Genomic DNA, 12,231 nt, shown 5'->3' on the forward strand with positions numbered 1-12,231 from the left:
ACAAATGAGAAACTGTGTTTTGTGGTGTAGACCCTGACAGTAGCACCCACATTCATGAATAATACTCACTGTGAATATCCTGCATACTGGTGATACTGCTGTTGCTGATGCTGAAAACTGTGAGACTGTTGATGGTGTTGCTGATGTTGTTCAGGATGGTGTTGGTGGTGGTGGTGTTGGTGGTGTTGCTGCTGCTGCTGCGGCTGCTGCTGCTGTTGGTGTTGTTGCTGATGATGATGGTGTTGCTGTTGATGGTGCTGTTGCTGCTGGTGGTGGTATGCCACTGGCTGTTGGAACTGTTGGTGGTTAATCTGTGCTGCATCCCAGTCCCAAGATGGGGGACCAGATACTTCTGTGTGGTGAGGTTGCTGACTTGTTTTTATGTTATATGGTGCTCCATATGAATTGTAGAAATTCTGTGAAGGGGCCTGATACTCAGTTCTGTTCTCCCACACCTGTATAAAACACATGCACTTTATATTATTAAGAGTAGATAATTTTTGTGTGTGTACTTCTTTACTTACCTTTTTTTATTTTTGAAAATAGACTGGCAGTCGGATAATACATATTTTATACTGTTATAACAGTGTTACACTTGGGGTCTTCTTGCAATTCTTATTTAATATTACGAAAATATTAACTGGTACATTGAAGACTTTATTTATGTGTTCCACTATTTTGACATTTTGAAATAAGAAACTACACATTCACAATATATTTAAATTGTTTTCATTTCTGAAAGATACTTTTCACAAATTACCACAAAGTCATCGGATTGTACATTGTTGTCTCTGATTCTGACAGCTTTCAACATATCTATATCTAACGTGCTTCAATTGGTGATGCAAAATGCAACATCTCTGTCTGATACAGAGGTGACCACAGAACACTTGCCATCTTGTCAGTTCCGCGACACAATATTGGGGCTTCAGCTGTGATTTATTTTGCTATAGTGCACAAAAGCTATTTTGTACTAATTTTCTACTCAGGTGTTTTGGTTGTTTACTTTATTTGCTATAAGTCTTTTAGGGCCTCATCTGAAGGCACTTCAGCACCGTTGATGAAATACTACACAGCTTCAAGATACATTTTATTTTGGTAACTACACAGAAGTACCTGGAGATGAATCCGTAAAATGTTTAAATCAACTGCAAATAATGTAACAATGGAAAAGAGCGTATGGCATCATTGGCCGGGAGGCCCCTATTCGGGAAAGTTCAGCTGCCAAGTGCAAGTCTTATTTCATTTGATGCCACACTGGGCGACTTGCGCACCGGTGATGAGGATGAAATAATGATGATGAGGACTACACAACACCCAGTCCTGAGCCTAGAAAATCTCCAACCTTGCTGGGAATCGAACCCGGACCCACTGACATTGGAGGCGAGCATGTTACCATCCAGCTAAGCAGGCGGATACGTAAACAATAAACACAGCCAAGTGGAAAATCAGCATGAAATTTGCCTTTATGCTCCACAGCAAAACACTGCACACAGGTAAATGGTATGTGAGCTTCACAGAACGTGACATGCAAATAAAAATTTAAAAAAAGACTGTGATAACTTCATAGCCTGCTTTGACGTTGGATGGATGCACCACTCTATCAAAGGTGAGTGAAAGAGTGTGTTTGGGCAATAAGGAGGAATCTACCTTTTTCATCACCCAATGCATGGCAATGACACCCTGATCAGAGGTACATTAGAATTTTGGCCTCAGTCAGACCATCAAGCAGCCTAGTGTAAATAACACCATGGGAAGAATTCAGAGTTCTATGGGCATTGACACAAACAGAATAGCCATGGAGAAGCGAAGCAGCAATCAGTTGTTGTGCTTGAGAATCAAAAGAAGTCTCCAAAAGCAAAGTGCCATTCCATAAACGAGAGGAGGATTTGACAGGGCCAGCAATTGCATCAACACCTTTCTGAACAATAAACAGATTTATCATTGTAAAAGACTGAACATCTTCAGCAAGTGAAACCACGAGGAACCATGGGGCAACTGGAAGGGTCTTTGAATCGTTAGCATCATTCTGTTTATGTTTTGTAGACATTGATACCAAAGGTGATAGGCTCACTGTGAGAAAAACCCCCATGATTGCCAGCATCTCTGATGGCGCACTCCTTCCAACTGGGGACCCCATTCACAAAGGGGTGCACCCGCCTTAGGTGATTGTTCACACCTCCAGAACACCTGACAGAGGGACCAATCAGCAATTTGGGAAGGTAGCAGCTCGTGCAATCACCTATCCCTGGGACTGGCCTGTACTAAGGGGGATGTATGAAACCTACCTGTTGACCCCGGGCTGGGAATTAGGCATTACCCAGTCACGTGTTATGGATCAGACGTGCGGGCTGGCCTACAGGAGCGCACAAGGAGGAATAAGAAAAAGAGGAACCTCGACACTGCAGTGGAGGAAGGAGAGAAGAAGGTAAACAATGAAACGAAAAGGGAACAAAAAATAGTGTTGAGACTGTTCTTATATCAGTGATTAACATTCCCAGTAACACCCAAAACATGTTCCCCAAGGGAGGGGGAAAAGATAGCAAGAGGATAGACACGCAGAACAGAAGGGAAAAGTAGCTGTGAAGCCTGGGGCCCCATGGTAGCCAAGCATGAACCCACCAAAGAGTGGCAAGTCCCAGGGGTGGGGGAGGGGGGGGGGGGGAAGTTGCTGAAAGAGGGCATTTAGGTCAGTGGGTGTAGGTAGGCTGTTATGAGGGAGATAGAGATTTAGAGATGGAAAATCATGACTACAGAATACAAGTGGACCTAGACGGCAACTGCTTCCAATGTGGTATGAAGGGGAATCCACATACTGACATCTGTATGGTCCAACGCGCAAATGCCACTGGAAGCCCTCAAAGTGCTGATGTGGTCTGGCAGAATTCACAGAATCCATGAAGGATTTGCGAGTGGACATCAGTAAAATGAGATTCCTGGAGAACGGTACAAGCTGCTGAGTAAAGGAAATAAGGGACTGCAACTCCATTAACTTATGGTAGTACCCATATTAACTTATGGTAGTACCCATTACAGTTCCACTGAATAAGCAATAAGCACAGAACAGGGATCCAAATGGGAGGTGAATGAGTTGGAGCCAATCATGCTGCTGAGTCACCATCCATCGCCAACAAGGACTGGATCACATCCATAAATAAGATGTCAGACTCAGGTTGTGAGGTGGAAGACGGCACCTCCAGGGGCACCGGAGGGGCCTTGTCCTGAGACTTGTGTGTGTTCTTCTTCTTCTTCTTCTTCTTCTTCTTCATAGGTCCAGGAGAGCAGGGCAAGGAGAGAAAGCAGGCTTTTGAAAAATCTGGACCTGAGACAGAGTGGGCGGCCTTGAGGAGCACGGACTGTGGGTTCTTTGGCCAAGTGAGTTGTTGCAGGCCTTCAACCTGGGAGACACCGCGGAGATGAGTCCTGGGACCTGGGAGGGAACTTCATCACTGGCAGGCACCAAAAAAAGGAGGGGGGGAGGTGGACACTTCTCTGGTCGGGTAGGGGGAGTGAGACCTAGAGGGGAGGGAGGAGGGGGAAAGGACATATAGAGGCAAAGTTATGTGTCATCGACACAGGGTGAAGATGATCATATTTCTGATGAGTTCCAGTATAGGATAAATGATCAAGAGACTTACACTCCTGCATCTCCTTTTCCTCTTTATAAACCAGGCAATTTGGTGAGCATGGAAAGAGACGATTGTGATAATTAACACACATGGGCAGAAAAACACAGATACTCTCCTCATGAAGCGGGTGTTCACATTCACCACAGAGAGGATTCTCCACACAATGACAGTGGGAAGACAAACATCGCAAAAACCTCAGGGGTGCTGGAACATATGGCTTCACATCATACCGATAACACATAATCTTGACCTTCTCCAGGAGGGTATCTCCTTCAAATGCCAGAGTAAAGGTGCTGGTATCTATCCAACCATCCTTATGACCTTTCTGAACACACCAAACTAAATGAACACCCCATTGTTCCTGATTGGCCTGGAGTTGCTCATCAGTTTGGAGGATGAGGTCTCTATGAAATGGCTCCCTGAACCATATTCAAAGGCTGATGAGAGGTAATGGACCCCAAGATGTCACCAAGATGGTCACTAGCATGAAGGGCTGCAGATTGGGCAGCATAAGAAGTTTTGAGTAATAGCAAACATGACTACATATTACCAAGAGACCATGTGGATAGCCAGGTCAACACAAGTAATAACACCGAGAGGGGGGGAGGGAGGGGGGGGGAGGGGAGGGGAGGGGAGGGGGAGGGGGAGGAGGAGCGTGGTCCTTGGGGCGGGGGGATGGGAAATACAGCCCAGGAAGGAAGAATGGGCCGCAATAGCTTGGGGCTCCATGTGCAACCTCACGAAAGAGCCATGAGCTCCCTGGAGGGAATCTGCTCTCTGGAGTCACACACACACACACACACACACACACACACACACACACACACACACGTGTGTGTGTGTGTGTGTGTGTGTGTGTGTGTGTGTGTGTGTGCGCGCGCATGCGCGCGAGAGTGTACACCTGTTCTTTTTTTCCCCCTAAGGGAAGTCTTTCCGCTCCCGGGATTGGAATGACTCCTTACTCTCTCCCTTAAAACCCACATCCTTTCGTCTTTCCCTCTCCTTCCCTCTTTCCTGAAGAAGCAACCGTCGGTTGCGAAAGCTAGTAATTCTGTGTGTGTGTTTGTGTGTTTTGTTCATTGTGCCTGTCTGCTGGCGCTTTCCCACTTGGTAAGTCTTGGAATCTTTGTTTTTAATATATGATTTCACTAGTAATTATAACAATGCTGATTATTTGCAAACCTGGTCAACTACATAGACAATCAATCATCAGCATTTATCCATTCGGCTTTATTCCACTCAGCTCGTATAGCCCCATCCCCTTTTGTCTCTAGGAAAGTTTATTTCTACATGCTACGAGGATTCCCCTGGCAGAGACATGACATACACTACGCATGCATACAAAATCAACTTATGATTAATTCAGAAATGAAATGTCGTGTGGCTAGGGCCTCCCGTCGGGTAGACCGTTCGCCTGGTGCAGGTCTTTCGATTTGACGCCACTGCGTCGATGGGGATGAAAGATGATTAGGACAACACAACACCCAGTCCCTGAGCGGAGAAAATCTCCGACCCAGCCAGGAATCGAACCTGGGCCCTTAGGATTGACAGTCTGTCATGCTGACCACTCAGCTACCGGGGGCGGACATTAATTCAGAAATCAACTCAGAATGTGTTCAAAAACCAACAGGGCTGTGTTTAAAATCATATGAGTAATTGAAAGACCAATGTGCACTGGATGGTAGGTGCTTTTTGAAACAAGGTTTTTTCTCCTCAAGAACAGGAATTAGGCACTTCCCCCCCCCCCCCCCCCCCAAAATTGCCGCCCGAGTCAGATATCCCTATTCCCCCGCCCCCTTGATCCTGGCCTGTTGCACATGCAGGAATTTGGCAGCTTGGGCACACCAGTAAAATTTTCCGGGTAGCAACTCTCTGCTAGCTGCTACTGCTTACACCGCCAACAGCCACATTTCTGTAGCCAGAAGTGGCAGAATGTACTAGTCATACTTGACTCAACTGCACATGTGCATGAGACCGCTAGTAACAGCTCTAACGAATCTAATGTAAACAGTTGTGACGTCACGCTCATCAGAGGCAATTTGTTGTTACGAAGCATTGGCATAGTCTTCCAAATGCCTTTGACACATTTTGGAGTTGGCAGACACTTGTATGAGCACTGTGTATTATTGTTGTTGTATAAGGCGCAATTTATTTGCAATTTTCGTTTCTTTCTCTCATTCACGTTTTATTGCTGCAGTATTATTCCACAGTAGCGGGATATAGTAATATCCTTTGTTAGAGTATCGGTTGTTACCAATCAAAATTGTAAAAATTTAACTGAAAACTAAAACAATGAAAAGTTCCTGGCATTCTAAAAAATTCCCGGGTTTTTCCTGGTTTTCTCCCAGATGAAAAAAATCCTATGTTTTTTCCCGAATCTCCCAATTGTCCCGGGTCATACACACCCTGATGAATAAAACTGTTTCACTTTTCGTTTATATCACCATGTCCTTTTAACAATTAGTCTTTTCACCTTTAACTGCTTTTAGTCACTGTGTCATCATTCCTTTCCCAGTGTCCGCTTTAATCTTTGTGTGTGACAATTTTACTTTGTTTACAGTTGTCAGTCTGTCCGCACATTCAATTATCCTTATGAATGGAAGGTAGATCTTCACAGCTATCAGAGGGGTCTTCAATTCTAATTTAAAATAAATTACTTGTCTCAGGGGGTGAAACTTTTATAGCGAGTCTGGCGACCCAATCGACGTAAGCTGGAGGGGCTGGTGGGGTGCTGAAAGAAGCAGCTTAGCATGACTAACTGTATTTTGTAGCTCATGAAGAGGTGATACATCACAGCTTGTACTTTATGTTAAAAGAAGGTAGTTTTAACCATCACTCAGATGAAAACTACTAGAGTTATCGTTTGCTTTACACAAATAACTCAAAATTATTTAAGCCCCACACAAAGGCAGTTTTTTACGAACTATTAATTTGCAAAGCAACCATCAACTTACAGTAACGAAGACAATGCAATAATTAGTTTATTAATCATCTCTCTCTCTCTCTCTCTCTCTCTCTCTCTCTCTCTCTCTCTCTCTCTCTCTGTGTGTGTGTGTGTGTGTGTGTGTGTGTGTGTGTGTGTGTGTGTGTGTGTGTTAATTTGCATGAGGTATGGCAATATTTGTTTCACAGATCTGTTTTTGAAAGGACTGTATGACATTTTACAATGTTTATTTTCAACATTTGTTCCTAAAGAATAGTAAGTCTACTTTGAAGAATAAAGGCCATGTCTGCTGATCCTGCATGAGTGACAATAAGGTGACATCCTTTATCCACAAAAAGTTTTCACATCACCAAGCTTGTCCCTCATATTCTATCACATTGGTGACATATGGTTCAGGTTTACACATATTTTGACAATGTAACAAATGCAGGGTGTTTCACATCTTAGATCTCTTGTATTATCTTCGCAGCCACTATATCACTCCTTTCCATACATAATTTCCTCCCATTTACTATTTTAAGATACCTGAAGCCCATGTCTATTAATATTTGTAATATTCAACATAATTCATATGTGAAGCTGTATTCTGTAGTCATGTATTTGGTTAAGTAATAAATGTGGAATATTGAGTAATGAAAAACATATTTAGCAAACTCATCTAAATTGCCTATGTCTTTCTCATGATTGCATTACTTCTGTGATGGTTAGTGGATAAGCATCCAATGGGTTGAAAAGATATGTTCTCTTTACTGAACATCCACTGCATGACTTTCACATCAGTCCTACATCATAAGCATCAGCTGCTCCCATCTGGCAATTTGAAGAAATTATACACTCTGAATGCTACAACTTTTTAGTGTAAAACTTGGTATTTTTCTTTTCCATCAAATACAACAAATACTACAAGGACAAATACAGCAGTCACAAAGCATGCATAAAAGTGAAAGTAATGACTGCATGTTCATAGCAAGTTCAGAGGGAGAAACAGCAGAATGATGCTACTGGCTGCAGTGTCACATGATATTGTCTCTTGCTAGTGTGCACCTTCCCACCACCCACCTCCTTAGCTGCAGGGGACTAACAGTTGAAAAGCCAGTGGTGTTATCAAACCACATACCCAGCGTCCGTAGTCTAGTTGCAACGACAGTGTACCATAAAAGCATAGGAGGGTGGTACAATCTGTGCCTCAAGAAGTATGGTTAAGAGAGCAGAGACTACTAAGCTTTAACACGTATGTGGTGTAACTAGTCAGTTTATTGTTGAAGAGGAGGTCCAAACATCTGTACTGTGTGACTACCTTGAGGCAGTGGTTCTCCAAGAAGAGGTCCAGGTCTGGATGTACAATGGTGTGGCAACGAAAATGCCTAACCAATGTTCTAGCAGCAGAAAACAGCTTCAAGAGAAAAGAGCATCATGACAGTGACCATCTGTCACCTTAATGAAAAGCTTTCCTGAGAGCACAAACTTGCCTAGTTTTCAATTGGTCATTATTTACAACTTACTTTTTAATGTAGGACATTTATCTGAGAAATCTATCTTTCAGGCTTGGCACATGACATCAATTCTGCAACTGTTTGGGGTAACACAGTTATCAACTTCATGGAATAAAATGGCAAAGCAAAATGAGATACAAGAGGGATAGCTTAGACATTTACAACTCTCTGCCAAGTCAGATAGGATAAGCTGCAACCTTATATTTACTGCAAAAGTTAAGTGAAAGTAAATCAAATTGTTTTGCTAGCAAAAATTGGAGGTCCACTAAATCATACGTAACAGTAGTCTTAATGAACACTGACAAAATAACAATATTCAAAAGCTTTCACAGAATCAGAACCCTTGCACCATTGGCGTTCGAACTTTATAGCAAAATATTAAACAATCCACTGACATTCGAGAATGGACAAACCCTGACCGTAAATTGTCAGCAGAAACATAGTTACCATATTCGTGTTGATCTTAAAAAATTGCTCAGAAATTAATTGCATGTCACTTGCATTAGTTCACTTTGCTGAAAGAATGAATGCTTAGTTAATTATAATTATAATTTTCCCACAATAAACTTTAGCCTAACTCACCACTGGTGGAGAGTTCGTTGTCGACGGGAAGTATGTCTGGAATGATCTATTGCTGCCTGGTTGGGACTGTGCACTGCTCTTTGGAAACCAGGACCCATTGCTTTCTGGATGTTTTGACATTGGTGTTTTCTGAAAGATGTTAACAATCTTGTTTACTTACTTCTAAGGAAGTTTTATAAACAGTCACACATATTAGAAAATTGGTATCATTATCTGAAAAATAGCACTCAGATGTTAAACATTTCTTCCACAATGTCACAACAGATGTTCAACATAAAATACTAAGATAGATAAAGGTTTCAGCCATTCAACAACAAAAAAACCTGTCACAAGTGTTGAGACTGAAATGCCTCCTCTGGTGCACACTTTTAATATATCAAGACATTTTACAGATGTAAAAAAGAACTTCAATATTTGCACGAGAACTACTGGAATGACACCTTTTTCTTACAGCATGTCTTCAGATTGGTTTGATGCATTCTCTCTTTCTTTTCTTTCCTATCCTCTCCTATCCTGTGCCCTGTGACTACATTCCCTCTCTACATAGCCATAAAAACTAAAATAATAGTAATATGTGTGCAATTTTTTGTTTCAACTTTTGTTCCTCACCCCCTTACACCTCCATTTTTACTTACTACATTCCTTTACAACTTAAATAATTCCGAAATGTTAAAAATATAATTCACCATTCTGTCCCAGCTCTAGGGACTTTTTTCCTAGATATTTATGATCTCATCTAAAGTACCTACAAATTCACATCCGTCACACCTCACCAACAAATAATGCTACTACACCTTATTGAATGGATCATTGCAATGTGTAAGTTGTGATACCTCAATAAATATTGCGCTGTGGTACAGTGAAGTACTACATATAGAGGGAGGGAAAGGTGATTGTGGTGGTGGTGGTGGTGGTGGTGGTGGTGGTGGCGGCAAGATTCATTTCAAATTGTTCTAGAAACATAACAAAATTGTGCAAATTTCTTATAAGTACATTATTAGAAAACTGTCTTTCACAGCTAGCAAGACAGTCCACTCAAAATGATAGTACCTTACTTTGTGACAAGCACCTTACTTTGTAACAACTAAATGGCCCCCAAATGGTTCACAAAATCATTCAAATATGGTGAACAAATAATTCAAATGGCTGAACTGTGGAAAGATGCATTCCTAATAAACAAATGTTTCTAAATATAGGGAAAAGAAATCATTCTATGCAAACGAGCGTCTATTAAACTACCTATTTTGTAAGTGAGGTACACTTCATTAGGTTTCTTTTCATGATTCTTAGCCTAGAGTATCATCTCCCACAACAGTTTGCATGTTACCTTTCCACTGTAGGTCATTCTATGTGCATACACCACGACATTTCAATGCCATTTGGTTTCCATTAATTGATGCCCAATCGTGTCCTCTGACAATAAGGGGCATTTTCACCTATTTATGCACAATGCATTACATTTATTTATGTTGACGGTTAAATGCCAATCCCTGTAGAGAGATCGGTGTAGCATTGTGTCTTCTGTACATTCAACAGTATCACCAACAAAGAGCCTCATGGAGCTTTTTACTTTATCCAAGAGATAATTTACATTAAATATATGGTTAATTTAATGACATTACTATCTTTGACTACTCTCAAAGTTACTTCTGTACCTGATAATTTTATGCCAGTAAAAATAATGTGCCGAGTTATGTCTACTGGAAAGTCCTCAATCCAATGCCAATGCTGGTATGATATTTGGTAAGCTCACATTTTGTTCACTTGAAGACTGTGTGGAACTACATCAAATGCTTGAAGCCAAAGCATATAAACCTGGGCACTGTTCAATTCTGTCCTCCAGATGTCGTGAACAAACCAAGTTGGACAATGTTCAGAAGACCACTGTTCACAGAATCCATGTTGATCCTACAGAGTACAGTTCAGTTCTCAAAAAGTGTCAGAACACCTAAGCATAAAAATTCTCCATGGTTCTACAATAGATTGACATCAGTGATATAGCACTGTGGCTATGTGCATCCACACAACAATAACTGAAAACAGGAATGACCCATGCCTTTTCTAATCACTTGGAATGTACAATGCTCCAGCAACTTCCTATAATATGGTGCTAGAAGAGGAGCTAGTTCTTTTCCATAATCTACATAAAACTGTACGGGTATCCAGCTACCTTTCCTCTATTAAACAGCTACAGTTGATTTCCTATTCCGTGTCACTCATCTCAATACCTGTCATTTTGGAGACTGTGAAATGATGGAATGGCAGAACCACCTTAAGAATTCAGGTAATGAAACAATTTTGGCCTTTTCTATGACTTTTTTTCAGAACCAGAAGGATCACTGACAAGCTGTACAGATGATTCTGATTTGTTTATTGACTGTGTAAAATCAAATCATCTTATGATTTTTCCATCAGATCATCCAGCAATTTTTTTTTTTTTTTTCAAAATAAAATAATGTTTCTGTCATTGCCCACCTGATGCTCATTACAGTTTTGTTCAGCCTTTGCTTCTCAACAAGAAATCTACTTCATTTAAATGCTGAGCATGTCTTTCAAGACATGATTTTTAGCCACAAATAACAATGGTACCCTTGTTTATTTGCTCATTTCTGGCACAGCTCATCATCAGAATAGAACAATAGATAAAAGAACATAATACAGAGCATTGTGTCAAATGATTTATATCTTAATATTGCTGTTCAATTGTTGAGCTTAAGCTACTTTATCCCTAAACTTCAAAATTACAAGGAGAGTATTCCAGTCAACATTGTAAAGAGCTTCTGGTAAATCTAGAAATGTTGTAAATGTAGGTTTATCTATCTTCAGCCTACCTTCTAACATAAGCTGTAGAGTTAGTGTTATTAGTTGTATCAGTATATCCTGCATATGTGGTCGCATAAATAATTCTGAAGTAATATAATCTACTCGGAGTGCCTTTGTTTGTAATAGCTCTCAGTGCTCTGTCAAATTCTTCTCATAGTATTGCATCACACATACAACCATCATCCACTTTTTTTTCTCATTTCATAATTTTGTCATCAAGTTTCTTTCATTTATACAGCCCTTCTACATTCCTTCCATGTTTCTGCATCTCTCTTTGCTTTGCACAGTCTTGTCATCAGAGCTATTGATATCAACACAGCTGCGTCTCTCTACTATAAAGATATTTGTCATGTTCTTATAAATGGCATCTACCTTAAATATAAAGTGACTGCTTCTACAGCTATGCATTTCTCCTCTATGCATTCCTGCTTTGCCACTTTGCAGTTACGCTCAGTCTGTTTTCTGGGCATCTATATTCCATTATATCTGTTCCATGTGCCATATTTCTGCATTTCCTTGTTTCATCTATAAATTTTAATATTCCCTATGCCATTCAAAGGTTACTGCTGGGCATTGTATTTCTTTTTATTTCTGCCTGGTTTTCCCCCATTGCCTTCACTACTTCATCTCTCAAGGCAACTTTTTTCTCTTTTATGGTATTCTTTTGACCTATTTCAATTAGTCATTGCCTAATGCTCCCTTCGAAACTCTCAACAATCTTGAAATGTTTCAGTGTAACCATGACCAGTCTGATTAATTT

General features: G+C 40.9%; 1 protein-coding gene across 4 annotated transcripts in view; it reads right to left on the minus strand.

Annotated features, from left to right (window-relative positions):
- Positions 1-12,231, minus strand: part of LOC126298662 (protein transport protein Sec16A-like) — a 218,653-nt gene that overhangs the window by 190,648 nt on the left and 15,774 nt on the right. For all 4 annotated transcript variants that reach the window (XM_049990088.1, XM_049990087.1, XM_049990085.1 and 1 more), the window contains exons 2-3: positions 8,649-8,777; positions 70-455 (exon numbers count right to left, since the gene is read on the minus strand). In XM_049990088.1, the coding sequence (XP_049846045.1) occupies positions 70-455; positions 8,649-8,768 (506 nt within the window). In that variant the 5' untranslated portion in view covers positions 8,769-8,777. The remainder of the gene's footprint in view (positions 1-69; positions 456-8,648; positions 8,778-12,231) is intronic.

Source organism: Schistocerca gregaria, chromosome X, assembly GCF_023897955.1.
Source record: "Schistocerca gregaria isolate iqSchGreg1 chromosome X, iqSchGreg1.2, whole genome shotgun sequence".
In the NCBI taxonomy this organism is placed as follows: Eukaryota; Metazoa; Arthropoda; class Insecta; order Orthoptera; family Acrididae; genus Schistocerca; species Schistocerca gregaria.